Source organism: Pistacia vera, unplaced genomic scaffold (genome assembly GCF_008641045.1).
Source record: "Pistacia vera cultivar Batoury unplaced genomic scaffold, PisVer_v2 Contig568, whole genome shotgun sequence".
Taxonomy (NCBI): Eukaryota; Viridiplantae; Streptophyta; class Magnoliopsida; order Sapindales; family Anacardiaceae; genus Pistacia; species Pistacia vera.
The window spans coordinates 138,449-165,519 of record NW_022196410.1 but is presented as its reverse complement, the minus strand read 5'-3'; the positions used below and the strand labels follow the sequence as shown (position 1 = coordinate 165,519).

Sequence of the window (27,071 nt, the reverse complement as noted above, 5' to 3'; positions counted from 1 at the left end):
GGCCAGAATACATTTCGTGAAGGAAGGAGAAGAAGAAGATGATGTGGGCAGAATACATTTGGTGGAGGAAGGAGAGAAGAGAGATGACAGCAGGAAATTAAGGTCGGAGAATGAAAGAGAGATGTTAGAGAAGCCATGTAGGTTTCAGGGTTTTGGGTCTATGCGAATGGTAGAGAAATATTTTGATTTTGCAAAATGTGTGTGTTGTTCCAAAGAGTGTGTGGTTGTGGTAGTAAAGAAATGAAAGCGAGACATGAACCAATCAAAAGAAAAAAAAAGTTCATGTTTCTCTTCTTCTCTCTCTTTAGAAACTTCACAATGTTATTTTGATACCTTTTATTACAGGGTAGTTGTTGTTAATGGGAATGCAAATTTACAATTTATCTCAACTTTTTATTAAAAATAATGTTTATTGGAATTAACTAAAAATTATATACAATTTTTCAAATTTAAAGAGAGAGTATATTGGTAAGACTAGTTGCATGACATAAAATAATATAAATAAAATTATTAAATCAAATAATAAGGGTATTTCGTTTATAGTTAAACAATAATGGATTTTCCTAATGAATATAGTGGTGGGTGGGAAAGTGTTGTTACACCAAACTTGGGTGGAAAATGTCTTCTCCCTATAAATTAAAATTAATAGTTTGAAAGGAGACGAGATTACATAAGAGTAAAAGACTTTTTCACCAAAGAATGGTTTAATAACACTTTCCCACCTAAGGACTTTACATTTTATTATCCAAACATTATATACGTTAACATTTTGTTACATATAATAATATTAATTGTGAAGACAAAAATACCCCCACCAGTTAGTTTTTATGCCTTGAATGAAATCCAATATTTCCTGCATTTTTAAAACAAAATCACGTCTATATAGTGAACACCTTCTTCACGTTTTCTTAGAAAAATTAGGGTTTATGTACTTGATGGGGCACTCTAAATTTTAAATACTTTCAGGGGTGTATAAAGAATAACCAAAGTAGGTAAAATGGAGTTATCTTGGAGTTTGACTTAAAGACAAAGTTCAATGGACTACTCTCGCTGCATCTTGTTTAAGAATCTCTGCCCATTTTTAATGTGCCTCTGAACATGGACAAAATCCAGCACAAGTTCATCAATGTACAGGGATCAACCTTCACATTGCCGACACCGGAACAGGTTTCTCACCGTCTCCGATATCTTGTTTCAAATATTTCAATCAAACACCCTTCGTTTTAATCTGTAATATAATCTCCAGGTCCTAACGTGGTGGTGTTCTTGCACGGTTTCCCTGAGATATGGTACACGTGGCGCCATCAGATGGTGGCTGCGCAAATGCTGGCTTCAGGGCTATTGCTCCTGATTATAGAGGGACGGCTTATCAGACCCACCACTCAACTGAAAAGGCCACCTTTAAAGACATCATAAACGATTCCTTGCAATTTTAGACCACCTCGGAATTTCAAGGTATTTGTAGTTTCTTGTTTAAGTTTAACAGATATGTAATCTGAAAATTTCAGTGTCAAATTCTGTTTGAAAATATTTAAGTAAATTGATTGCTGGGATGTTCCTAAAAAACAAGTTTGACTTTCAATAGAATAAATAACAATCTTCTCAGAATCTATTGAAAACAGGACTATCATGAGTGTCTTTGTTGGGAATTTCTGTGACCAAGTTATTGTTTAAGATCAAGGGGATGTTACAATATGCTCTCCCAATAAGCGTAGGTTTTTCTTGTGCAAAAGATTTTGGAGCCGGCCGGCCTATCAGTTTGCCCTTCTCCATCAGAGAGGGTTCGAGGAGTTGTAACAATGGGAGTGCATTTATGCCTCCAGGTCCCTCTCGTATCCGCGATACTCTTCCTGAGGCTTCTTATAGCAAGATGGCAGGTATTCTTGTGGGTTCATTACTTTTCACATGTATAGCTATAGGAACAATTTGGTTGCCGATATTCACATTTTGATGCTTGATCAGGAACCTGGACGAGCAGAAGCTGATTTTGGCCGACCGATGCAAAGACGGTAGTAAGGACATCTCACATACTCTTCTCTAGAAGTGAAATACCAATAGCTGCGCAAAACCAAGAGATCTGGATTTGGTGGATGCTTCTACTCCTCTTCACCTGGTTACAGAGGAAGATCTTGCAGAATATGGAGCTTTGTATGAAAAATCTGGATTTCAAACGCATTGCAAGTTCCTTATAGGTAATAAGCTTAATCCTATTTAGGGACGACTTGTGCATTTATGTTCTATACCACTTCATGGTTTTGATTCTCTACCGTAGCCAGTCAGCATCCTGCTTCATATTACAGATTGTTACTGTCATTCTCCAGAGCATGATGCATTAATTGTTCATTCGGTTCACATTTGATGTCGAGTAGCGGTGCGTGTTAAGGAAAGTCAACTGAGTTGTAGGTTGATTACGATTTGACTTGACTTTTGTAATTTCATATTGTAGGAGTTTTCAGGAAGATAATGGTGTAGCAGAAAATATAGTTAAAGTTCCAGCTCTACTGATCATGGGTGACCAAGATTACGTCTTTAAATTTCCAGGGATGGAGGACTATATAAGAAGCGGAAAGTGAAACAATTTGTCCCAGATTTGGAGATCGTATATTTGCCTGAGGGGACCCATTTTGTTCATGAACAATTGCCTGAACAGGTGATCAGCTAATCCTCACCTTCCTCAACAAAGTATGAGTTACAAGGCTTCCTTGAAGAATGTAAGGTCCTTGAATAGATATGAATGTCGCTTGAATAATGTGTTGAGAAAGTTTATGTACTTGCCTTCTGTGTGGCTTGTAATATATCTTTTACACACCTGAACTACACTATTAATAAATTCAAGAAAGCCTCATATGATCATCAAGAAGTGCATTTAGAATTTGGCATTATCTAAATCCAACTGATGAATTGAAAGGCTGGCAGCCAGTGTTTCAAAATGAAAAATGTTTGTACATTTTAAAATTTAAAAAAAAAAAAAAAAAAAATGTCCTAGGTAATTAGCCTGTTAAAGGACAAGAGTTCTTGAAAAACAGGCTGAAAAATAAGGGAAAATGAACTATGCAACTCAAAAACACCTTAAATTCAGGTTCTCCATTTGGGATTCTTGAATTTTGTATGTAAAATATGTAACGGCCAACAATGTATCACTAAAGTATTCAAAAATTGTGGTTACTATGAACTCAACCGACTTGAACACCCAACAAAATCTCTGCAATGGTTACTCAGATATTTTCATGTTTTATAAGAGCAGAATATCAGCAAGAAATTAGTAATAAGAATGAAAAGCATTAGCAGTAACGAAATGGGCTGGTCATCTAGTTGACCTGATTGCAAAACGGGACCATTTCCACTTTCTTAATGAATTGGGAATAGTTTTAAAGCAAACCACATATTCCACATGAGGTTTGGCGAAATCCTAAGTTGGTACCCCTGGCCCAGTTGCATTATTTTTAAATTTTCACCTTTAAATAATAGAAAATTGTTAATGTAACGGTCAAAAGGTAAAGTGGTCATTTTGTAGAGGGGCGCGCACGTTAGGAGACCACCGGTTCTAACAATGGTCCGGCGCATTTTAGTAAGAGGCAGTGCATGTTAGCAGGCATTGCCTCTGACGTTTTTCACCCTTTCCAACAATCTTCCACCCAAAATCATCTTTGTCACCACCATTTGAACCCCCATCCCTACAAAAACCTTACCCTTCACCCCACCCCAACACTCACCGATGGCTAGCCACGGCAATCTCGTCATGGGACTTTTTCTGCCAGTTTTCGACCGTTTGAGTGGCAACAACCAACCACCACCACTATTTGACTCTTCGTCCCGTCCCCCCCCCCTGATGGTTTCATTGGGTGTGCCTTTCTTCGTTCCTAAACCTAATCAATACAGGGCCTCCCTGATGGTTTCTACATTTTCCTGGAAGGTACTCCACGTGTGATTTGGGATCTAATACTAAAAAATTGAGACATAACCAAAGACTGAATATTTAGAATTAATTTGTTCAGGAACCTGGAAGAGCTGAGGTGGACTTTGGTCGATTTGATGTGAAAACCGTGTGGCGAAGAATCTATATTCTCTTCTCAAGAAGTGATTCCTATAGCTGACCAGAATAAGGAGATTGGATATGGTGGATCCATCTTCCCTCCACCGCCATGGCTAACCATTGAAGTCTGCCAATTATGCCATGTATACCAAAAATCTGGATTTGATTCTCCAATGCGAGTTCCTTATTACAAGTAAGAATTAAGAATATTCACAACATCCAATAAATTTGCTTATGAAATGGTTTCATTCTCCATATTTATACAGGTTAAAGCATGAGGATTTCACCGTCAACAATCCAAAAGTCGAAGTTCCAGTGTTACTAATAAGGGTGGCAAAACAAAGACTATTTCATTAAATTTCCAGGGATTGAAGACTACATTACAAGTGGAGAAGTGAACAAGTATATGGATAATTTAGAGACAAGATTCGTCCCAGATGGAAACCATTTCATTCAAGAGCAGCTCCCAGATCAGGTCAACGAGTTCATCGTCACCTTCCTTAATGGCTTGTCTGATCAAGATCAAGCATCTACTAATGCTTAAAGCTTTTTAAGCTTGTAATAAATTGTGTTCTCGCATTGATGTTTGAAATAACATATAACTTTCTTACATCTTCAATGATTTTCACCAAGGAGGAATTAGGAAGAGAGATAGAGGCCATAATAGATCCTTATACAAACAACCAATTTCATTGCTACTTTCTATTTACATTTTCCTTGGTATGAAATAACCCTTCAGTAGACTCAAATCATTGGGAAAAAAATATAAGCAAACTTGCCCGAGGGAACTGCATTACAACTGCTGACAATATAGACAATGCACAGACAAAAACAAATTTCATTCTGCTATCACATTTTTGTATACATGCGTCCCAGCCTACATCAAGACGATGACAAAACAGCTACAAAGAATAGTGTAAAAGACAAAAAGTATAAAAAAGAAAAAAGGGGGAAAACCAAACAAAAGGGGTCGATCAGACTATAATAGCAGGCCGGTAGTCAGAATATTACGTTTGTGATGCTGGAGCAATCCCGTCGCCATGAGCACTATAGTCTGCAAAAGCAAACAGCTATCTAACAGAAGGGCCGAGGCTGTACAGAATATCCATTTCTCGAGTTCTCATGCCACTCTTAATGATTCGATTACTTCACTCACAGCAATATGAGTCTCCTCTGAGATCATGTTTAATGTTAGATGAAATGCCTGTAAAAAACCAAAAAAGGAATAAATTAGTTTCATCTGACAGACCAGGTAAATTGTTCCGAGAGAAACATCTGCACCATGTTAATTGTCAAATTGTTTATAGCCACCGACTTGGTAAATTGTTTTGAAACCATTCTACAAGTTACAGATTTTGGCCCCTCAACAGTTGTCTACACCGCTACAACTAGCATTCGATGTTGACTATTAAAAGAAAAGGGCACAAAGGAACTAAGAGAATGAAACTCTCAACTGGTAATACATATATTATTACCAGTGAGCAGGAGGACAATGAAAGGAGGTTAATAATACGATTTTATCAGTATTTTGTGGCTAATCCATGCTTGACCCACTTACAACAAGGAATAAGTACATACCACAAATCTTTCCAGCACAGGTACCAAAATTGCCAGATTGCGGTTTGGAAGACATTCAGCAATTGCACCACGTATATCCGCACTGTTAATAGCAAAGAAAACATTAATTCTGAGAAACTTCAGAAATACAATGTCATATGAACAGATAAGGGGGAAACCTTTCAGTTGAAAGAAACGCCAGTAGCAGTGCTGCATAAGCTTCCAGAATCATCTTCTCTGCTTCTTTCTCTCCTTGTAGAACCGCTTCCTCAGCGTCCTGTAATATAACATAGGTTTTAAATAATGATAGCTATGATCAAATTATCATGCCTGATTGTAAGAAAAAGAGAGTGCTTTAGAGTTTCATTTGAAGTAGACTTTTTGCTTCAAACACCAGAAAAAAGGCATGAGAGTAAATCACTCACCCAAGGCACAGCATCTCCGTCCCCAGCTTCATCACCTGCATTTCCATCCCCAGCTTCTTCACGTGCATTTCCTTCCCCAGCTTCATCACCTGCATTTCCTTCTCCAACTACATCACCTGCCCCATGGTTAGCAAGAAAGATTGAACACAGCAGCGGAATTACATCCCCATGACTCTCTGCTTCTAACCCTTTTGAATTAGGTAATGGAACTCTGGCTGCCGCAAGCCGCGACCTGCAGTAACCTTACTGTAAGTTTTAAATACTACAAAACATGATATTTATTTGTCATGTGCCAGCAATATGAATACTTGCTGCATCATAAGCTCAGACAGACCATTGTCTATTTGAACCAGAATTAGCCCCTAAAGAGCAGACCAGCAACTTCCAAGATAAAACATTGAGAAGATATCTAATTTATTAAGTACAGCGGTTACAAAAGTACGAGTATAACTAGCAGTAATGCTGATTGCCTGGATACATGGATGCTTATAGATATTGGAAATGGCGCTACTTCAGGATGAATTTTGCAATATCAGACCACAAAATAAACAGAATCCCGAGTTAGCATCTAATTAAGCAGTATGCTAGAGAAGTACAATGACTTTTGGGAATGCATAGGAGGATTTTGGTTTTTGAGTATTGTAATTATGCAAATAATTGGGAAATATTGCTAAAATTGCCAAAAAGAACTTCAACTTTAGCCTTAGATACAGAGTTTCCCTCGACACTGAAATTTTCTGAACTTGAAAATTGTTTTGATATAAAACATAAAGGGATTAAGATGCATAAAGACGAGTAGTAGCTACATAAAAAGACTAACATGAAGCGATAAGCACATTACTATAGTTTAGTAGAATCAGAAGGACAATCTATTCTGCCATGCACCAACAGCTTCATGCAAACTACATATACAGGAATGAGGATAAACATTAAGAAGTAATATTAACCTGTTAAGTCCATCCTTCTCTACCAAGTTCACCAGCAGACCCAATATAGCAACAAGGAAATCCAACTCTTGATCAGTCATAGGTCTATCATCCTGGTGGTCAAACTCAGAACTATCCCTGCAATGAGACAGAGATTTGCTGAATGAGGGGAAGTGGCTGGCAATCAACAAAGACATTGTCTCCAGACCTCCACATGAGGCAATTTGTTGGCAGCCAACAGGGTTGTCATTTGTTAAATTCATGAGAACCTGCACAGAAGATAATACCCCGCAAATTAATTAAACCAACAATGTAGAACAGAGATGCACTAATAGGACCTAAAAGAATTTAGTAATGCAAAATTTTATAAGTTGTAATTACCTTGACAGCTGTAAGAAGGCAATCAGCTAAAAGATCAGAATTCTCTTTATCATCGACAAGTGAACATGAGCTTTCTTGTGAAAAGAGATTTCCCCCATTACTTAATGGCTGGTGATTCAGCCCATTACCTGATCGAAGTTGGTGCTTTTCCCCATTTCTTGATTCTGGTTGGCTCATCATCATTTCATATTGACACTCATCTTCAAGATCTCTGCAAATTACCCCACTCTTTTTAGTTTGAGGTTTTTTATGTTTCCCGGATAGTAAGTCCCACTTTGAGGGCTCAAAATCATCAGCATCAAATGCAAAAGGATCTTCACTATCCTCAAAAGGTCCACACTTGTCATCTTTTCTACTATTAGGTCTCTCTGCAGGATCAAATTTTGTCCTTGGGCCATTACCACTTAAAGGTCCACTATCAGAACTCCGTGGTGTCCCACTACATGAGGTGGACAAGGAAGAACGGGATCTCATCTTCAGAATGCAACTGTCATTCATCAATGTAGTGGTGGTCTCAGAATTGGATTCAGAATGACCCAAACGATCAGTGGATAACCACCGACTGTTCTGAGATACACAAAAGCTCTTTTCAGAAGAAATCAACTCAGTACTAGAGAAGCTTTTAGAAGAACTGATGAATATAACCTCGTTGCTGTTCTCTGCAAATTCATGAGAACAACATAAGTTTGAAAAAAAGGCAAGGCACCCCAAATATTACAGTAATACAAGGATTATCAAGTACCTTTACAGTCAGTAATTAGAGCCAATTCTGATGTGTGACCAGTCCCATTCCCATCAGACAAATTATATGACTTATCATCAGCAGAGGTGGATGAACTTCTACGTAGATAAAGATCTAGAGATCAAAGGTATTAATAATTCCACGCAGACAGGATAAGTACGAAATTGTAAATACAAGTTATTTTTAAGTTATCAAAAGCAATCTCAAACAGGGCTGAACAAAGATGGTAAGTACTCTCTATGTAACAAAGGACAAACAAAAAAAGATTTCAGAACTATTCTCTTGCACCACTAGTTACCTGAAAGAGTCTTGATGACACTTATAACAATTTCCGTAAACGATTGTCGGGGCCCACTAGAAATTAAGTTCCCTTTCATTCCAAGCAAATGACTCTATATTAAAGAAAGATTTGAGATTAAACTTTTAGTAACTGTGGCACTTTTGAGTTCTGCAAATAAGTGATAGGCAGGGGGGGAGATTTGTACCTGATTATCTTTACTTAGGAAAGTAGCATTTTCCATGATCTTCAAACATTTTAAAAGAAACACAAGGCTCTGCAGGTCCAGATTATGCTTTGCAGTCTGAATAGAAGGTGAACTATGTAATATCCAACCCTGAAAAAATGAATATTTTGGCATTTAGAGAAATTTATTGATAATCTCCATTAAATAAGTTTCTAAACAGAAGTTATAAAGGAGATACACTATAGATCATTATGTCATGAATTGATAGTCAAGGGCAAAAACTTCCAGAAATCAGAAATTAAAAGCCTTCTAACTAAATAGCATTGTGGCTGTAGTTCTGGTGATAATTTCAAATACACACACACACACACATAGATATGGTATATGTTACGGTACTGTACTGATTTGAAATAGTAATCCGACTGACCCTTTGGTATTTATCTGGTTTTGGTTGTATTTACTGACTTATTGGATTCAATGTTAATATGCAGTATTCCTTTTACTTGTTTGGTCTGTGTAAGCTCATGGCATGATGATGTGATATATATATATGTTACTATTTCAAATCAGTACAGTACCATAACATATCCCAATTTCCCAATTTATCTACTGAAGAACACAGGTATACCAACAAGTATAAATCTGTCACTGCAAATAATTAATTGACAGAACTTTCCTGTTCACAACACAGGGAATCAAAAAACTTTCCCATGATTTGAAGCATTAACATCTCTTAATTTGTTTCATTCAAGACATTACACTTCAATCAAATATAATAAAAACAGATAATGAGATTAAACAAACATACTGGCTCACACCTCCATAACAGAATAACAATTCAAGATGACCTCAAAGACTGCATCAAGTCCTCCCAATTCTCTCAGCTTTTCTTTAAAGTTGCCCCCAGTCTTCCTCACTGCACCTGTGGCATCTGAAAAATGCAAAGGCCACAAAAATAAACAGATGAACAATTAGCAAAGACTAACACAGATAAAAAAGAAAAAGCATGTGAAAGGCATATAATTTAAATATATAGAGTTGGATACACAGTATATGCACAAATATAGGTATATTTTTGGTGATGATAATTCCTGTGAAAATAAAAGGCCTCAATATAATAATTTAACATGCACTCAATTCCTAGCATCCAAAAAGACTTTTGACCATCTATAACCAGCAGATAATTGATTAATGAGAAGGTTGGAACAATATTAATGGAAGCTTTGGATAAGTTGCAACATGCAAAGAATCAAGAAGGTGGCCCGCCTCAAATAACTTCTCAAAACAATACACAGAAAATATCCAGTAATTAAACTTACAAGCATGTTAAGCCAAACAAACCAATGGAATGTGCTAAAGAACTAATAAAGAATAAGACACAATGACACATCTAATACAAAAGACACGCAATTTAGGAGAATACAGGTCAAAGGAGAGAAAGGTAACAGTTCCAACAAATGAAATTCATGATTCAATTGCTATTCCACAAATGTTTAAGAAGAACACGTCAATCTATGAAAAAAAATTAAAAATTAAAACTAAAAATTATCAGCACCTTACATATAGCAGAAGGGATAATTTTCCACAATACCTTCAAAGGAGATCTTAGATAAGCAAGCCTTCTCTATTGTTAACAAAGCCACCCATTTCGCACTTAACTCTGGCCTCCCTATTCCATCATCATCTCCACAGCTTGACTTCATTTCCTTGCAACTGACAAGGATTTTTTGAACTTTGGAAAGAATGGCAGAAGAACTAGAATCTAAGGTTTTAGTCGCATCTTGTATGATGTCAGCATCCTTACGTAATGCCAAAAGCTTAGAACCTATTTTTCGCGCTTTGTCTTCAGCAGCAGTAGAAATGACTGGCTTCAACAATTTAATTAGAAAATGAATGCAGCTGTGTGACTCCAAGAGGTGATCATCTTGACCCTGATAAAGTAAAATTTAAACAGAATTTTTAAATCTGTTCTAACAGTAGCTAAAAATGTTTCCAGAAAATGCAGGTCAATCAAAATTTAAAGAAACTGAGGAACAGTTTTCGGTGGATGAAGAGAGACCAAGAGAACAACTCAGTTGGATCAATAAGCTTTTCAGCCCCAAAACTAAGAATCAATGTAATGCTTCTATCAATGAAATTATACTCCATTACCAGTTAGAAATCTCAGTACATGTATAGGGGTAATCACGCAACAAAAAAGAAAAAAAAGGCTCTATACATGACTTTGAGCTGTTCAAATAATTTAATATATGTTACAATAAGTTATTGGGTTATGTGAAAGGCTTGGTTATATCTTAAAACATCACTGGAAATTATACATATTTACATCATTGTCTTCAGCTTTGTTATGGACAGTTCAAATTATACAGAACATCAATCAGTAAGCAAAAAGAATTACAGCTTACATCACTAGTCAAAACGTAAAGAAGTGTGGCAGCAGCTAAATTGCTGAGTGAGTCATCAGAGCTGAGACCCAAAATAGCCTCAATTATTGTCCTTGCCAACCTGGACACAAGTGTCAGATGTTAATTAAAGCATCAGTAGGCATAGCACAATAATTTTAATTTCTTCAAGACAGGAAGCCAACCTTATGCAAATAATTCATAGAATATAGTTGATATAGTGAATGGCCAAAATAAAACTACTCATTTGGATGGCCATCCATCAATGGAACAACCCTTCATACAACCCTTTTCTTTAAAGAACCGTTTCAGATAAGAGAACTTAGAATCCCAAATCATCGGGATCAATGTCATAAAATTATGATTAAATGAAAAATAAAATAACAAAAGGTAAGTGAACCGGAAGACATTACAAGTGTTATACATCCTGTAATAAATAACCACATATGTTTAGCATGTTCAATTGTATATGGCACTCCATTGATACCTCAAACAATATTCTGTCAAAGCACTTCCAAGACAAGGTCATAGCTCAAATGAAAAAAGGTTATTGAGACATCATTGATCCCAAATGTTTAGGCTGATAAAAAAGGCCTAGCAAAAGTATCAATACTCTAACATACTTCCCCTCACATGCATGGCAGAATCTAATAAACAGTTCTTATTTAGTGGATCCAAACATACACAGATATATATGAAGACCCTAGCACACTAACACAAACTCATAGTTAATTGAAGAGTAATACAATACATACAAATAATGTAGACAAACTCTAGTGTACAAATTAATGTGGAATTATTCTTTTATTGTCAGATCATTCATCCTCATTTATTGACAGTTTATGAAATTGAACTTTTATATACACTCTACAATACATTATGTGTTATGTCAGTTTTACAAAAAGTTAGTATACAAAGATTGTATGTTTACTGATATTCTTAATAAAATGGAGAATTCGAACACCAAACATCAAGATCAACCCCAACTGTAATATTATGTTCAGACACAGTTGGTTTGAAGGGCTTGGGTTGACAGGAATTGTCCCAACGGTAGCAATTGAACTCCAACAAAGGTGTGATTATGCTTCAGAAGTAGCTCAGCTCCCACACATGCATTTCTTCACGAAAACCAATTGAACATACTTCAAATTTGCCAAATTCATCCTCATATTTTTATAACACCTAATCTATTAAGAAAGCTTGACATGAAAATGTTTATCTTGCATTTGGAAGCCCTAGCTCAAGAGAGCCTGAGATGAAATTGAAAGCTTTAACAACCCATGTGGTTTTTTCAAGACAAGAAAACTAGCTAGGGAACAAAGATTGAACATTTTCCCTCCATTAAAAAATAGTAACAGTTGCAGGTATTCTTAAGAACATCTAGAAGATAGTTGCAGGTATTCTTAAGAACATCTAGAAGATATTAACATAAAAATTAAAATGAGCCCTGATGACATTGCTGATACTGTTAGATGTACAAAATAGAAGTTAACTTCAACTTTTATTAGAAACCAAGTTTAATGCTCAACCCCGAAAAACCATCAAAAGATATGAAAACCAAGTTGATTTTGATAACATCAAGTCACAAACTACCAATAAGTAACTTCTACACCTAAGTAGAAATTTGCAGTCTCAGTGCAAGATCAAATTCAAAAATGACACAACAGTTGCACAAATTTTTGAATCATCAACACATTTCCATATGTAAATTGCTACTTCCCCAAAGACCACATGTAATTTCAAAAATTTATGCACCATTTCAACAAATTATCCACAAAACAGAACTCACGTACCTAAGCCGCCAAAGAACCTTCTCAGTTCATAAATCCATCCGTAAATTTCAAAAACTTCCACTGAGTAATAAACTACACACCAAAATCTTCTCCAAACTAACATGACCCACATCCCAAAGTTCAAAAATTTCACAGATTTTCCCAAAAAAGAACTCCAATGTCAAGCATTAAACTAAACCCCATTTCATAGAAACCCTAAAAAAATAATCTACCATAAAACTCAAATACCCAGCATTAAATTTCAAAATATCCCAAAATAAAACCCACAATCGATCAAAATCCACCCAAAATTCGCATGCCGAATAAAAAAATCAAATTTTCAACACGTCTACAGAAATCACGCCAAAATTTTTTTTGCAAGATTCACCTCCAAGAACCAAACTTTCAATGAACTTTAAAAAGAACAAGAGAAACCCATCAGAATTCTTGAAATTTAACATACCCCTGAGTTCTTAGAAGCCTCCTTTGTTGGACGGTGCCACAAATCGACAACAAAGACAACAAACTAGCCCTCCTGATTCTCACCTGAGACCCTTTCTTTAACCCATCAATAGCGAAGTTCACTTCATCAACGTGCTCCATCATCTCTCCAAACTCCTGCGCCTCCATCAGCGTCGAAGTTGCCGGAATCAACGGCCCAGAGCTCCCCTTCCTCTGCTTCTTTGACCTCCTACCGACAACGCCCTCGTCAGAATTGGTAAAAAGAGGTCTAGTCGAAGGCAAAATTTGAACGGAATTATTGTTGTAGTCGGGTTCTTGGGAAGACCAAAGCGGAGACGAATCTTGAGAGGACGAGAATGGTAAACTATACAAATCTTGAGGGGTATCTTGGGAAAGAGAAAAAGAGTCTCTAAATGAATCGTCCAAAACGACGTCGTCGTCGGTGTCTATCGTGTCCGAATACGTTCTCGTGATCCCCCTATTCCGGCGCCCGTATGTCCTAACAATCATTTTCAAATCTTGGAAGCGGCGGCGGTGGCGGCGTCGTTTTGGCCTATCTTGAAAAAGATTTTGAATTCGGCATTTAAACGGAAATGCGAGGGTAGTTTGGGGAATAAAAAGGAAAAATCTGAGACTTAGAATTGCGATTAGGGAGCTGAAGAAGAGTGAAAAGAAGGTGAAAGAAGGAGCTGAGGCTTCTGTTGGTGTTGGTTGGTTAAAGCGTCGAGCTGATTTTGAAAAAATATTTTTATTTTTATTTTTTTTCTTATTTTTTCCTCTTTTGGTTTTCGCTTTGGCTGCTGGGTTAACTTTTATGATGAGATTAATGTGAGGTGAGGGGTAGTATAGTCATTGCTTAATGCGTAGGACAAATGCTAGAATGACTGGGCTGTGTTACAGTTATTTAAATATTAAAAATATTGGGTCCGTTTGTGTTTTGATGATTCAGAAAATGAAAATACATGTGATATAATTGGCAAACAATAATATTTTAAAAATATTATTTTCTATTTTAATTTTTTATAAAAATGATTACTTGAAATCTATTTCATAAATATGGATGTTGTGAAAATTTAAGAAATAATTTATTGTGATTCAAAATATGAGAACCGTTATTCATCTAATTGTTCAATCACCCAAGACAAGACATATCCCTTTGAGCTTGAATTGCGGGTGCGTTTGGTTCTTATTTGTAGGATTTTGGTGATAGAATTGGATAGTTGATAAGGTTTGATTACGAGAATATATTTATAGAATAGTGTTTGGTTGAGTATTTTGACCTTGATATTGTGTTGAATATTTGATTAATATATTTTTTATAAATGATTTATTAATATAATATTTTGTTGAATTTTGTTGAAATAATGTATTATTATATTATAACTTATCAAGTTATATTTTAATAATACTAAATATTTTATTGGTATTTTGTCACCCGTAGATATTAAAAAACAAAAACCCATATTAATTTCAAGTACTAATCCAACTGTTTAAAAACACACATTAATACATATATGACAAAAGTACTAACTATCAACCCTTACAATCATTATACACGTATACTCCATTAACAACTACGACCATGGTCCATTGTGTTGTCCACAGTGCATTCGTTTATTATCCCTACAGTCGTCATGTTGTCTATAATACCTTGTTGGGTTGACTCGGTCCTTCTCCATTTCGCCCTATTCTGCCCCGTTTTGACGACCACAATATACTTGCTCATTACCCGTACTATTTGTTTCTTCGAAGATACGGTCGTCCATATTGTACATTCTGATAAAATTATGAAGTACACAACATGCCATAACAATCTTCCCTTGTTTGTCCAACGGTAATTGTTCATCCTTTAGAATACGGAACCGTTTTTTCAAAACACCAAAGGTTCTCTCGATAACATTGCGGAGTGAAGCATGTCTGTAGTTAAACAACTCTTGTGCCCCCTTCGTTACGGCGATAATTAAAATATGGTAAGCCACTCGCCTATGAGCGGCGGAACCCATCTCTATTTGGATACCCGCATCAACCAATAGTATTTCCCGTAATAATATCAAGATTTTATTTGAATTACAAGGTCTCAACAGTGGAGGTAATACGCTAGAATACGTCAAGAAATACTTATACGGTGGAGGATGTGGGAATCCAGAATTAGGATCATCAATAATTGAATTTAAAACTCTTGAATCATGCGCAGATCATTCCCATCCAGTAATGACATAAGTGAACATCATCTTAAGTCCATACCCCATTACATTCTATGACATCGATCCTTTGCGATTCCGGTACCTAACGGCAATTCACGTGGAACTGAAGCATATACTGTGTCCATCCATGCTCCAATACAGTCCTATAATGAAAATTGAATTTTACTCATATTAACCTACTATAAAATTAATAACACAATGAACTTAACTATCTACTTATAGCAAACATAATGAACCAATACCTTAAAAAAGGGTAATATTTTCTGTTGGCCGATATTTCCCATGGAACATCATTGAAGTCAGGTGGTCTGATTAACTTGTCTTCAAATACATATAGCATTGCAACTGCGGTAACATGTCTAAGATCATCTCACCCGAATGTTGAAATCCTCCATCATTGTTCTGATTGTCTCGTTTTTTCCAACAATTGTTAAATATCATAACTTGTTCTTCCACACTCTTGTCCTGGTTGGTTGCAATTTGCCTTGATCAGACAAAATTTCACATAACAATGTAAAACAGTCTTCTCCATGCGGCACTTGTCATAGATCCTGTCAGATGACCGTTGAGTACTTCCAACATGTACTGATGACCAGTTAATACGGATGTATGTCGTCGTGGATGCCCACTTGCTTCTAATGCGGCAGCAGCGCAAAGTGCAATGGCTACATCTATCATTATTTCTTCTTCGTCCCTCTCATCTGTAGCACGTCATCTTCTTCCTGTACGGCTAGACGACACCATTTATACCTACACATTTGCAAAACATTTATCAACAATTAACAGTTGTTGTACTACTTAGCAAATATAATAGTTAATTTTTAATTGTAATGACAATCGAAAACGGTGTTTACACATATAATATCCATAATATGTTCATACAGTAGCGTTATAAATTGTAATGTAATGCACAACTGCCCACTAACATATACAAATTGTTGCCAACACTTATAAATATAGTGTTAATCTACTTCTTAGGAAAGTTGTTATAAATCCAGTTAGCCTTTTCCTCCAGTGGGAGTTTTACAAATATCTCCCGCCACCCTGGATTTTCATATAAGTACGTGACAACCGCAGGTAAAATGTGTCGGTACTTGCATGGCTGTCATGATGTCAATACAATTGCTCATGGAAAAAATCAGATGAAGCACTGGTGTTCTCTTCTTCCCTCTCATCTGCACTGCGATTGGTAGCCCTCGATCCCATAGTCCGCTTCTCCGCAAGCTCGTCCCTCAAGCTGAAAATGGCATCCGCAATTGATTGTCTCGAGTTGCGTCTGTGCCTCTTATTTCTAGCTCTTCCATGGCCAGATGTGTTTGACCGTTTTTCCCCTATCGTTGATCAGATCAGGTTCAAACTCACTATCATCCATGGGAACCGCCCGGGATTGGAATTACTGGAGGTCTCCACCGGTTGGGATGTAGATTGTATGCATATCTTCCAGTGGCAGTTTGCTTCTGAATTTATTTCATAAAGCTCTTTGTGAGGAAGTCCCCTGTGGTAAATTGTTGCCTATTGGGTTTTGCTGGTAAGTTAAAAGAATAATATATTAATATTACAATCCAAAAAAAATGTGCACATTTACGTGTCGTTGAATAATATTAGTTAAAAATATAAAAATATACCTTGACATATTCTTGCCACACCTCAACGGACACGTTGACTTTGTGACTCGTGATCCCACCCAAACCCCGTGTGTTGCAGCAATTTCGCCCTGCTTGATACACTTTTCGCAGCCGAAAGAACTTAGAGGTTAATTGTGTGACATTGAGTCTCTGCCAGCCAGTATGATATGTCGCCCAACATTTCTTGGTAATCAGCTGTTTTTATTGCATACCGTGCGAAGTTTTGGCTCGCTCAGATAACAGGACCAGAAATCGGTGGGTCATTTCAGCGGACCAGGCCACAGAATCACTCATCTAAGGACGGTACGATCAGGGACAACCAACTTGGGACACCATACGAATCACCAATCACATTGCAAAATATAATACTCACATGTAATGTAATCAACTAAACACATATAAACTTATACCTCGTTCGACCCGACACTGCTTGAAAACGTCAATGCAGGGGAAGATAAAGATAATGAGCCAACAGGGTGTATGACAAACTCCGAGTCTGGAAAACATCAAAACTTTCGCCTCTGCTGGAAGTAGTAATTAATCCTACGCCATCGAGACAAATTATACTGACATCTGTGCATATGAGCGTAATTTCTGTTACGATAAATCACGATGTCGAATCTATAGAACAAATATATCAATTAGTGAAATCCGAATTAAATATTAAAACCTGCCAAACAAATAAAAATTTCATCAAGCTTAGGAAAATTCAGCTTTATTAACTGTAGAATAGAATAAAAACAAAAAAAAAGCTTTGCAAAATACTACTACCAAAGCTTTTAGAACCTACTAGTTCGGTTTCGTTGGTACCCTATATTGTTTACAACTCCTTTGTACAACCACACTTTCTTCGATTGATTCTTCTTCTTCGAATCAAAACCTGAATCAACAAATCTTCAGAATCAATCATTGATTTTCAAAACTAAACCCCCAATCTCAAATCCAAACCCATTAACATTGAACCACATTCACCATTTAATGATTATTTAGTTTCCATCATCTGCCAACAACATTAGTCGATTAAAGTAACCAAAAAAAAAAAAATTCAAAGATTTTGTAAAATATATAGCCATTATCAAGTAAACATTGCGACAGAAGGACTAAATTTTAAAACCCCCAATTTGAACCCTAATATTCAAATTTATTCACACCACAACGACCAAAACTACACCGATCCGCCACCAGCACCGTCATACCACATCATTATCACTCTATTATCACAACATCCACGACCATTAAGTTCAATACCACCAATTACAACATTTCTACACACGAAGTCAAAGAAATAGAAATAAAAAACTGGAAAATACTTTCGCCGAAGAAATTAATCAACGAACTTTGTATAAAATAGCCGAATGAGAAGGACAACTGGCATAGAATTGAGAGAAAATCAGCTTCACAGCTTGCGATTTGCGAACGTGAGAAGAGAAGTGACAGATCTGGGTTCACGGTGGTTGGGGAGCTGAGTGGGTTCACGGTGGGAGCTAGGTGGTTGACGGTGGCTGGGGAGCTGAGGTGGGTTCACGGCTGTGAAGATGCAGTAGTTGAGGTGGGTTGACGGCTGGGGAGCTGCAATAGCTAAGGTGGGTTCACGGTTGTGAAGATGCATATCTGAGGTGGTTCACGGCTGGGGAGCTGCAGTAGCTGAGGTGGTTCACGACTGTTGCGATGCAATAGGTGAGGTGGGTTCACGTGTGAGATGCAGTGAAGAAAATGGTGAAGAATGCAGTGAAGAAAATGGTCCACACCTCGAGTCAGATGCAGTGTAAAAATGGTGAAGCATTGACGAAAAGTGAAAGATGCAGTGAAGAAAATGGTTTAATTTTCTCAGTCAGATGCAGCGCAAAAAATGGTGAAGTAGTCACGAAAAGTGAAGAAAAGGTGAAGAAAATGGTTTATGCAGTGCAAAATGGTTCACGCAGTGCAGAAAATGAATAAAAAAAAAATTGAAACGGTCAAACTTGAGAAAGCTGTGAAGATGCAGATAATTCAAACTTGTGTCAGGATCATGTTTTGGGGATAGAGTTGTGAAAAAATACCAAACATTATTTTAATAATCCGGTCCAGGATAGGAATAAAAATAATGAACCAACATGCTTTACAATGTTGATTCTATGACATCATTTAATAACAAGTTTATCATAAAAATGTGATATTAATTAAATTTTCAAAAATACGTTTTAAAAAATGTTAATTAAAATACCATTAATGATAAGCAAACTATTAATGATGCAAATAAATCCAAACCCTAGTTTAGTCAACACTAATACTGAACATGTCATCTTTCGGCCACCTATAGTCATCTTCTATTCAATTTTTTTTTTTTTAATATAGAATTTATTTATTATATTGGTTTTTAATTTTTCTGGAAAAAAAAAAAGAAATTGGAAAGGCGATAAATGAAGAAAATACTCACATTAAATTGAATTTATTACAAAATTTTAAGAAGAGAAATAAGATTATGTTGATACGGAAAGTCACACCAACTAAAGAGATCTAATTGACATTGATGGAACCAAATCAGATTGTCGCTTGATCATAAATAATCAACAAAGAAGATTAAATCAAAAGACAATAACTCTTTTTAAAATAGTGTGGTGAGCTAACTCTTAAGCTTACGTCAATTGTTATCATATTAAATATGAGAAATTACAAGAATAAACATTATTTTTCTCACTCTAAATTTGTTAACCCCTTACAATGAGTTTTTTTTAGGGTTATTTATACACTGAAATTGATAACAGTAAGCAGAGTGATTTTAGAGATTGTGGCTTAAACATAGGAAGTTAATCCCATGATTGGCGTAATTAGGCCTACAATCGAACCGAACACGAACGAACAGCCTCGTTCGATAAGCATGTTCAATTGTTCGATTTCATGTTCGAACTCGAATGAACATAGAATGACTGTTCGTGTTCGTTCGATTAACAAAAGACCAATTCGTATTTGTTCGACTAACTAGTAAATACCTGTTCGAATAACTCGTTCAATAACTTGTAAATACATGTTCGAATAACTCGTTCGAATACCTGTTCAAATAAAAAATATACACCAACCCGTTCGAATAACTATCTACATATATATTTTGTATCAACACCTATAAATTCATAGTGGTACGAGGGTTTATTGTAATATATGATCAATACAAATGTGTTATTAATTTATGTTTAATTAAGCTATTATGTTATTAAATTTGTCATGCTATATATCACTTGATTATATAATATGTTATGTTCATAAATTTCTCATATTATATTTAATTAAACTATTATATTATTAAATTTGTCATGCTATATATCACTTAATTGTATAATATGTTATGTTCATCAATTTATCATACTATATTTAACTAAACTATTATATTATTAAATTTGTTATGCTATACATCACTTGATTATACAACATGTTATGTTCATCAATTTACCATATTATATTTATTATTTATTAATTGAAATGTTATCTTATAATATTCAATTATTGATTATATCTGGAAAAATATGAAGCAATTATGTTATTGGATTTACTATATTATATATCACTTGATTATACAATCTATTATGTTATTAAATTTGTCATGATATGTATCATAATAATTTATTACTTATTAATTAAAATGATATATACTTATATATTTAATTATTGATGACATTTGAAAAAAAAAAAATCCAAACATATTATATATAAGAAAAACAAAAGTATCATAATATTTTATTATTGATTACTATTAAAAAAATTCATCCAAACTAAACCAAATATAATATAAAAAAGAAAAAAAAAATATAAATTATAATAATGCATACCATGTTTTTCGAACATAAACAAACGAACAATCGAACAGATTGTTCGCAAACGGATGGATCAATCGAACGTATAATGTTCGCGAACATAATCGAACGAACAGCTCATGTTCGAACTCGATCGAACATATTATCGAACGAACATCGAACTGTTCGCGAATAATGTCGAACAGTTATCGAACGAACATCGAGTTGTTCGCGAACTGTTCGGTTCGTTTGTAGCCCTAGGCGTAATCATATGCTCAATCCAAGTTTTGCTTAATAAGATGTCAAAATTCTCTTTTTGATTCTAGGGGATAATGCTCATCTGTGATATGTGGGAAAACTGTCTGATTAGCTCGCTCCAATGAGCATTGCTTGCTCATACCCAACCGCAGCTCAATAGTTACTCCAAGTTATAGCTCGCTTAAGCAAGCTCCTAGCTACCACTCATTTAGAGCCTGTCATAAGTTCTCACACAATAGATTGTTTTTTATTTAAGAACTTAGAAAAAATAAACAAGAAAATAGAATAAAAAGCTGTTTGTGAAATGAGAAATTAAAATTATTATTTAAGATTAAGAGATATATTTTTATAAAATTAAAATTAAAATTAATATGTAATTGATCAAAATTCTTAGGGCCACCTTCTTGTTGTTGCCCTTAAGCATGGGTCAGTGAACTTCAATTTTGATCATATTTAACGAGGTTGAAAGTAAGAGGTTATTGTTATTAAGGAAAGCATTTCAAAACTGGACAGCTCACACAATCAAGATATTCTCTGTAATTAGTATAGGCTAAAATCTTGCATACGTTATTATTTGATTCTTTTGTAACCGTGAGAATCTTAGCCTTGTTGGCTATATATTGCCTAAGATAGATTAGTTGTCTTGTATATATATTTACGGAACAAAATCAATCAATTGTGTGTGGAATTATTCTCATTGAAACTGTAGCTTCTATTCTCTATATGGTATCAAGAGTCCTACCCTCAAACGAGTCTTCGATCCTTACAATGGCTTCCGCAACAACCACCCAACCTATTTCATCCACTGAAAATCCTCTTGTCGTCTTCAACATCACGGCACAAATCAATGAGAAACTCACACCCTCTTCTTTTCCTCAATGGCGCGCTCAATTTGAGGCACTTCTAATTGGATATGACTTGATGGACTATGTCAATGGAGACTCTATATGCCCTGCCTCCGATGAAACTTCCTCATCCCAGTCAAAGAGAAATCACTGCATTAGGCAAGATAAGCTGATCATCAATGCTATCCTTGCCTCTACGTCTACTACCATCACTCCTCTCATTGCCACAGCCAAGACATCCCCAGAAGCATGGAAAAAACTCAAAAATATGTATGCTAGTAAGTCACGTACAAGAGCAATGCAGCTGAAAGAGGAACTAACCTTGATCCAGCGAGGGAATCGCACGGTTCCGAACTATCTCCATGCCGTTAAAGCACTCGCTGATGAAATTGCTCTCATAGATCATCCAATTTCAAATGATGATCTTACTCTATACATTCTCAACAAATTGGGTCCGAATTTCAGAGACATCGCCGCTCCTATTCTCGCGAGAGAGAAATCCCTAGCCTTTGAAGAACTCCACGATTTGCTCGTTGGACACAAAAACTACCTGAGTCGCATGGAGGCCGCCGCTAAGCAACTAGTTGCTGCCGCCAATTTCACCTCCAAAAACCTCAGCTTCCATGGAAGCAATTCGGGAAGAGGAGCTCAACGCCTTAATGCACCATTTCGATCTCAAGGGTCTTCTCGCACGGGCAATGACCAACAAAGAGATCAAAGGCGCAAAAATAATGTCTCGAGCCGTAACAATTCAGCCCACAAACGCTACCAGCCTAAGTGTCAACTATGTGACCAATTGGGCCATACAGCAAAAACGTGTCCTCAACTCCAGTCCACTGAAATGTCCGTCAACTCTACTGCTACATCAAATTCTGGAGAAAACAAATGGTTGATAGATTCTGCAGCCTCTCATAATATCACTGGAGATTTATCAAATCTGTCAATTCACTCTGAATACGATGGAACTAATGAAGTGGTTTTAGGTGATGGCACAGGTTTGACTGTTTCACATATTGGTTCTCCAGCCTTATATTCCCCAAAAAAAAATCTTTCATTTAACTGATACACTTTGTGTTCCAAATCTTCACAAGAATTTAATTTCGGTTCATCATTTTACAAAACAAAACAATGTTTTTGTTGAATTTCACCCTTTCCATTTTCTTGTGAAGGATCAAACTACGGGGGCGACATTACTAAGAGAGGCGTGTGAAAGTGGTGTCTACACGTTTCCAAACTCTTTGGCGGCTTCTCAATCCAAAATGGTTGCAAATGTGCATGAACAGACTTCAATTGATGGATGGCACAAGCGTCTTGGACATCCATCAATAAAGATTGTTCAAAGTCTTATTAATTTGTTTTCTCTTCCGCTTACCACAAAAAAAATACCATCTTCATGTACTTTTTGCTCCATTAATAAAGCACATCAACAACCTTTTGGTTCCACTAGTTTTCAAAGTCATTTGCCTCTTGAAATTATTTACACTGATGTTTGGGGACCTGCTCACTACACTGGCTTGGATGGTTCTAGATATTATCTCATATTTGTTGATCATTATACAAAATACATGTGGTTTTATCCGATGATCACCAAATCCAGTGTATCAACCATCTTTCCACAATTTAAAACTCTTGTTGAGACACGCTTCAATTCAAAAATAAAAAGTTTATACTCTGATAATGGAGGAGAATTCATCAGTCTTAAAAAAAAAATTTCTCTCCATGGGATAAGCCATTACACAACGGCCCCATACACACCTCAACAAAATGGTGTTTCGGAACGCCGTCATCGTCATCTTGTAGAAACGGGTCTCACATTACTTCATGATGCATTGTTACCTCTTTCATACTGGCCGCATGCCTTCCAAACGGCCACTTATCTCATAAATCGTCAACCCACACCACTTCTCCAAAACAAATCTCCTTTTGAGGCTCTATTCGGTCAAAGGCCAAATTATCACAAATTAAGAAAATTTGGATGCCTTTGTTATCCCCTTCTCAAGCCATATAACACCAATAAAATGGAGCCCAAATCTACTCCCTGCATATTTCTTGGTTATTCTCCAAATCAAAATGCCTATAAATGCATGGATCCATTGACCAAGAGAATATACATTTCAAGACATGTTACGTTTGATGAAATGCAAAACTCCTCTTCACGGGCTAATCCCAAAGGCCCAAACATTTTCTCAAGCCCATCCGTGGCTCACAATTATTCCAGCCCACATGAATTTCTTTCCTCTTCAACTCACACGAACTCATCTTCCAATGTTCCCCAAATCGAAACTCAATCTCCAGTGTCTCATTCTCCAATCAGTCTCCTATCTCAGCCGTCGTCGTCGCCAGGGAACTCGGAAACTGTAGTTGCTGCTACCGCTGCACCTCCAGGTAACGTTTCCTCTCTTCATCCTCATGGTTGTTCTCATATTCATGAAACTCTAGATGAAATAAACCCAAATTCTCACGTCCCACCATCGCATCCTCCCCTAAATGTTTCTTTAATGCATTCATCAGCCCTACCTTCGCATGCTCCAACTCCAATCATTGAGTCCACTCAACCTCCTCAAAACACCAACCCACCAACCCGAACTCATTCAATGACCACGCGGTCAATGAATAATATTTACAAACCTAAACAGCTTCATACTACTACCAAACACCCGTTACCATTACCAATTGAACCTACATGTGTCAGTCCAGCCGTGTCTCACCCAAAGTGGCATGAGGCCATGTCCAGTGAGCTTACAGCTCTTATGCATCATGGTACATGGGATTTGGTACCACCACCAAAAAATTGTCATCCAGTGGGCTATAAATGGGTTTTTAGGGTCAAGAGGAAAGCCGATGGCTCAGTTGACAGATTCAAGGCCAGACTTGTGGCCAAGGGCTACAACCAACGCCCTGGAATTGACTATAAGGAGACCTACAGTCCTGTTGTCAAACCTGCAACAATCAGGTCTGTGTTAGCAATTGCAGTGATGAATGGTTGGGACTTGGGACAAATGGATGTCAATAATGCGTTTTTACATGGTAATTTGACAGAAGTTGTTTATATGAAGCAGCCTCCAGGCTTCAAGGATATGTCAAAACCTGAGCATGTTTGTAAACTAAGAAAGGCTATATATGGGCTTAAACAAGCCCCAAGAGCATGGTACTCAGCACTTAAAGCTGCTATTACTCAGATCGGGTTTCAAAATTCTCATGCTGATTCTTCCCTATTTGTCTATTCCCATGCATCTATTACTTGCTACCTACTTGTGTATGTTGACGATCTGGTCATTACGAGAAATGATAAAAAATTTGTATCATCTGTCATTCACAAACTTGGTGCTTAGTTCTCATTAAAAGATATGGGTTCTCCACATTACTTTCTTGGAGTGGAAGTAGTTCCTACACGTGCTGGTTTATTTCTATCACAACACAAATATGTTCGTGATATTTTGGAAAGCACAAACATGTTGGGTGCAAAAGATGTCTCCACTCCACTTTCAACAAACACCTCTCTTCAACTACTGGATGGTACATCGGTAGCGGACAATACTGAATATAGGCGTGTAATTGGCAGCTTGCAATATCTATCACTGACGCGTCCAGATATCTCCTTTGCTGTCAACAAGGTATCACAATTCATGCATAAGCCTACAGTCACTCATTGGACAACAACAAAGAGAGTACTTCGATGTCTAAAACATACTGTATTTCATGGAATCCAAATTAACAAGTCAGCACCACATCACTTAACTGGGCAGGGAATCATGATGACAGAAAATCTACTTCGGCCTACATCATTTTTCTTGGCTCCAATCCTATCTCAAGGAGCTCTAAGAAACAACGGGTAGTTGCAAGATCATCCACAGAGGCCGAATACAGAGCATTGGCAAATGCAGCAGCTGAAACCATGTGGTTATTATCTCTGTTTAAGGAACTTGGCTTCTCTATCAAAGCTCCACCATCTCTTCTTTGTGACAATCTTGGAGCCACTCACTTAAGCTTCAACCCAGTGCAACACTCCAGATAGAAGCATATACAAATTGACCTCCATTTTGTGTGGGATTTAGTTCAACAAAATCTGCTCAAAGTCTGCCATGTGCACACTCAAGATCAGTTAGCAGATTTAATGATGAAAGCACTATCCAAGCAAAGAACAAAAACCTTGAGAAACAAGATTGGTCTTGCCGATGGAAGCCCTATCTTGCGGGGGCGTATTAAGGAAAGCGTTTCAAAACTAGACAGCTCACACAATCAAGATATTCTCTGTAATTAGTATAGGCTAAAATCTTGCATACGTTATTATTTGATTCTTTTGTAACCGTTAGAATCTTAGCCTTGATGGCTGTATATTGCCTAAGATAGATTAGTTGTCTTGTATATATATATATTTATGGAACAGAATCAATCAATTGTGTGTGGAATTATTCTCATTGAAACTGTAGCTTCTATTCTCTATAATTGTTTCATAAAAAAAGAAATACTATCAACAAAAATAATAAATGTTAGAGAAGCAAATATAAGGAAGAGTCGATAAAATCTTAGTGAACCCTATTTCAAAATGATAATCAAGACCTCTCCCCTTGTGGTTGGACGGTAAACCCTTTAGCTTATGAGGTCTTGTATTCGAATCGTAGGAGAGGTACCTATCACATAATTTGTGTAATTGCCTTGATCGATTGGGCTTGTAGGGTGTTCTGCGGCCCTAAAGATTAAGCAGACTCCAATAGAAGCCTAGATATCTCAGTTACCTAAAAAAAATGATAATTAAGTTGGAAATTAATCATGCAATGTTTGAAATCCATTGTCTCCAAAATCTCTATGAATGTGTACACTTCAGTAATTTCTTTAAACTAATAAATAAATTAACTAATTATATTTTATTAATAAAATTAAGAAATAAAATATATTGTAAATAGGAGTTATTTTAATTCTCTAGAAATAAGAAATGAAAAAAAATTAAACTTTAGTACTAAAGTTGACTAGACTCTAACGATTAGTATTAGAGTGACTTTCTCTAATTGCTAGGGTGAAAACTGAAAAGGATAAACATGAATAGAAATTGGATGAAGTATCTTATTTATTAAGCCAATTAAAAAGATGTCAATTTCAATTTAACTCTTAAAAAAAGGTTGTGATTATTTCTTTAAATATTCAGAATATAATGGTTCAATACTCGGAACAAAATGTTTAATTATAACTTCTCTACGGGTTTAGTTAATTACC

The 27,071-nt window shown here is 36.3% G+C and overlaps 1 protein-coding gene and 2 pseudogenes across 1 annotated transcript; 2 read left to right on the top strand and 1 right to left on the bottom strand.

The window, feature by feature from the left end:
* The first annotated feature begins 1,098 nt into the window (after positions 1-1,098).
* LOC116108710 lies at positions 1,099-2,662 on the top strand (annotated as a pseudogene).
* Positions 2,663-3,715: 1,053 nt separating this feature from the next.
* Positions 3,716-4,577, top strand: LOC116108709 (annotated as a pseudogene).
* Positions 4,578-4,842: 265 nt separating this feature from the next.
* Positions 4,843-13,933, bottom strand: LOC116108725. Its single transcript, XM_031394947.1, has 13 exons — positions 13,166-13,933; positions 10,934-11,033; positions 10,120-10,459; positions 9,347-9,459; positions 8,550-8,678; positions 8,363-8,456; positions 8,065-8,178; positions 7,323-7,981; positions 6,963-7,210; positions 6,016-6,247; positions 5,770-5,867; positions 5,612-5,693; positions 4,843-5,237 (listed from the first exon to the last, which is right to left on the bottom strand). The coding sequence occupies exons 1-13, from the start codon at positions 13,672-13,674 to the stop codon at positions 5,154-5,156; spliced, it is 2,802 nt and encodes a 933-aa protein (XP_031250807.1). The 5' UTR covers positions 13,675-13,933; the 3' UTR covers positions 4,843-5,153.
* Positions 13,934-27,071: the final 13,138 nt, after the last annotated feature.

Coding starts and splice junctions, on each gene's coding strand:
- LOC116108725 (XM_031394947.1), bottom strand. CDS start 13,674: ATGATTGTTAGGACATACGGGCGCCGGAATAGGGGGATCACGAGAACG. Junction 8,179..8,362: donor TGTCATCAAGACTCTTTCAG/GTAACTAGTGGT, acceptor TTTGATCTCTAG/ATCTTTATCTACGTAGAAGT. Junction 5,238..5,611: donor CTGTGCTGGAAAGATTTGTG/GTATGTACTTAT, acceptor GGTTTTTTACAG/GCATTTCATCTAACATTAAA.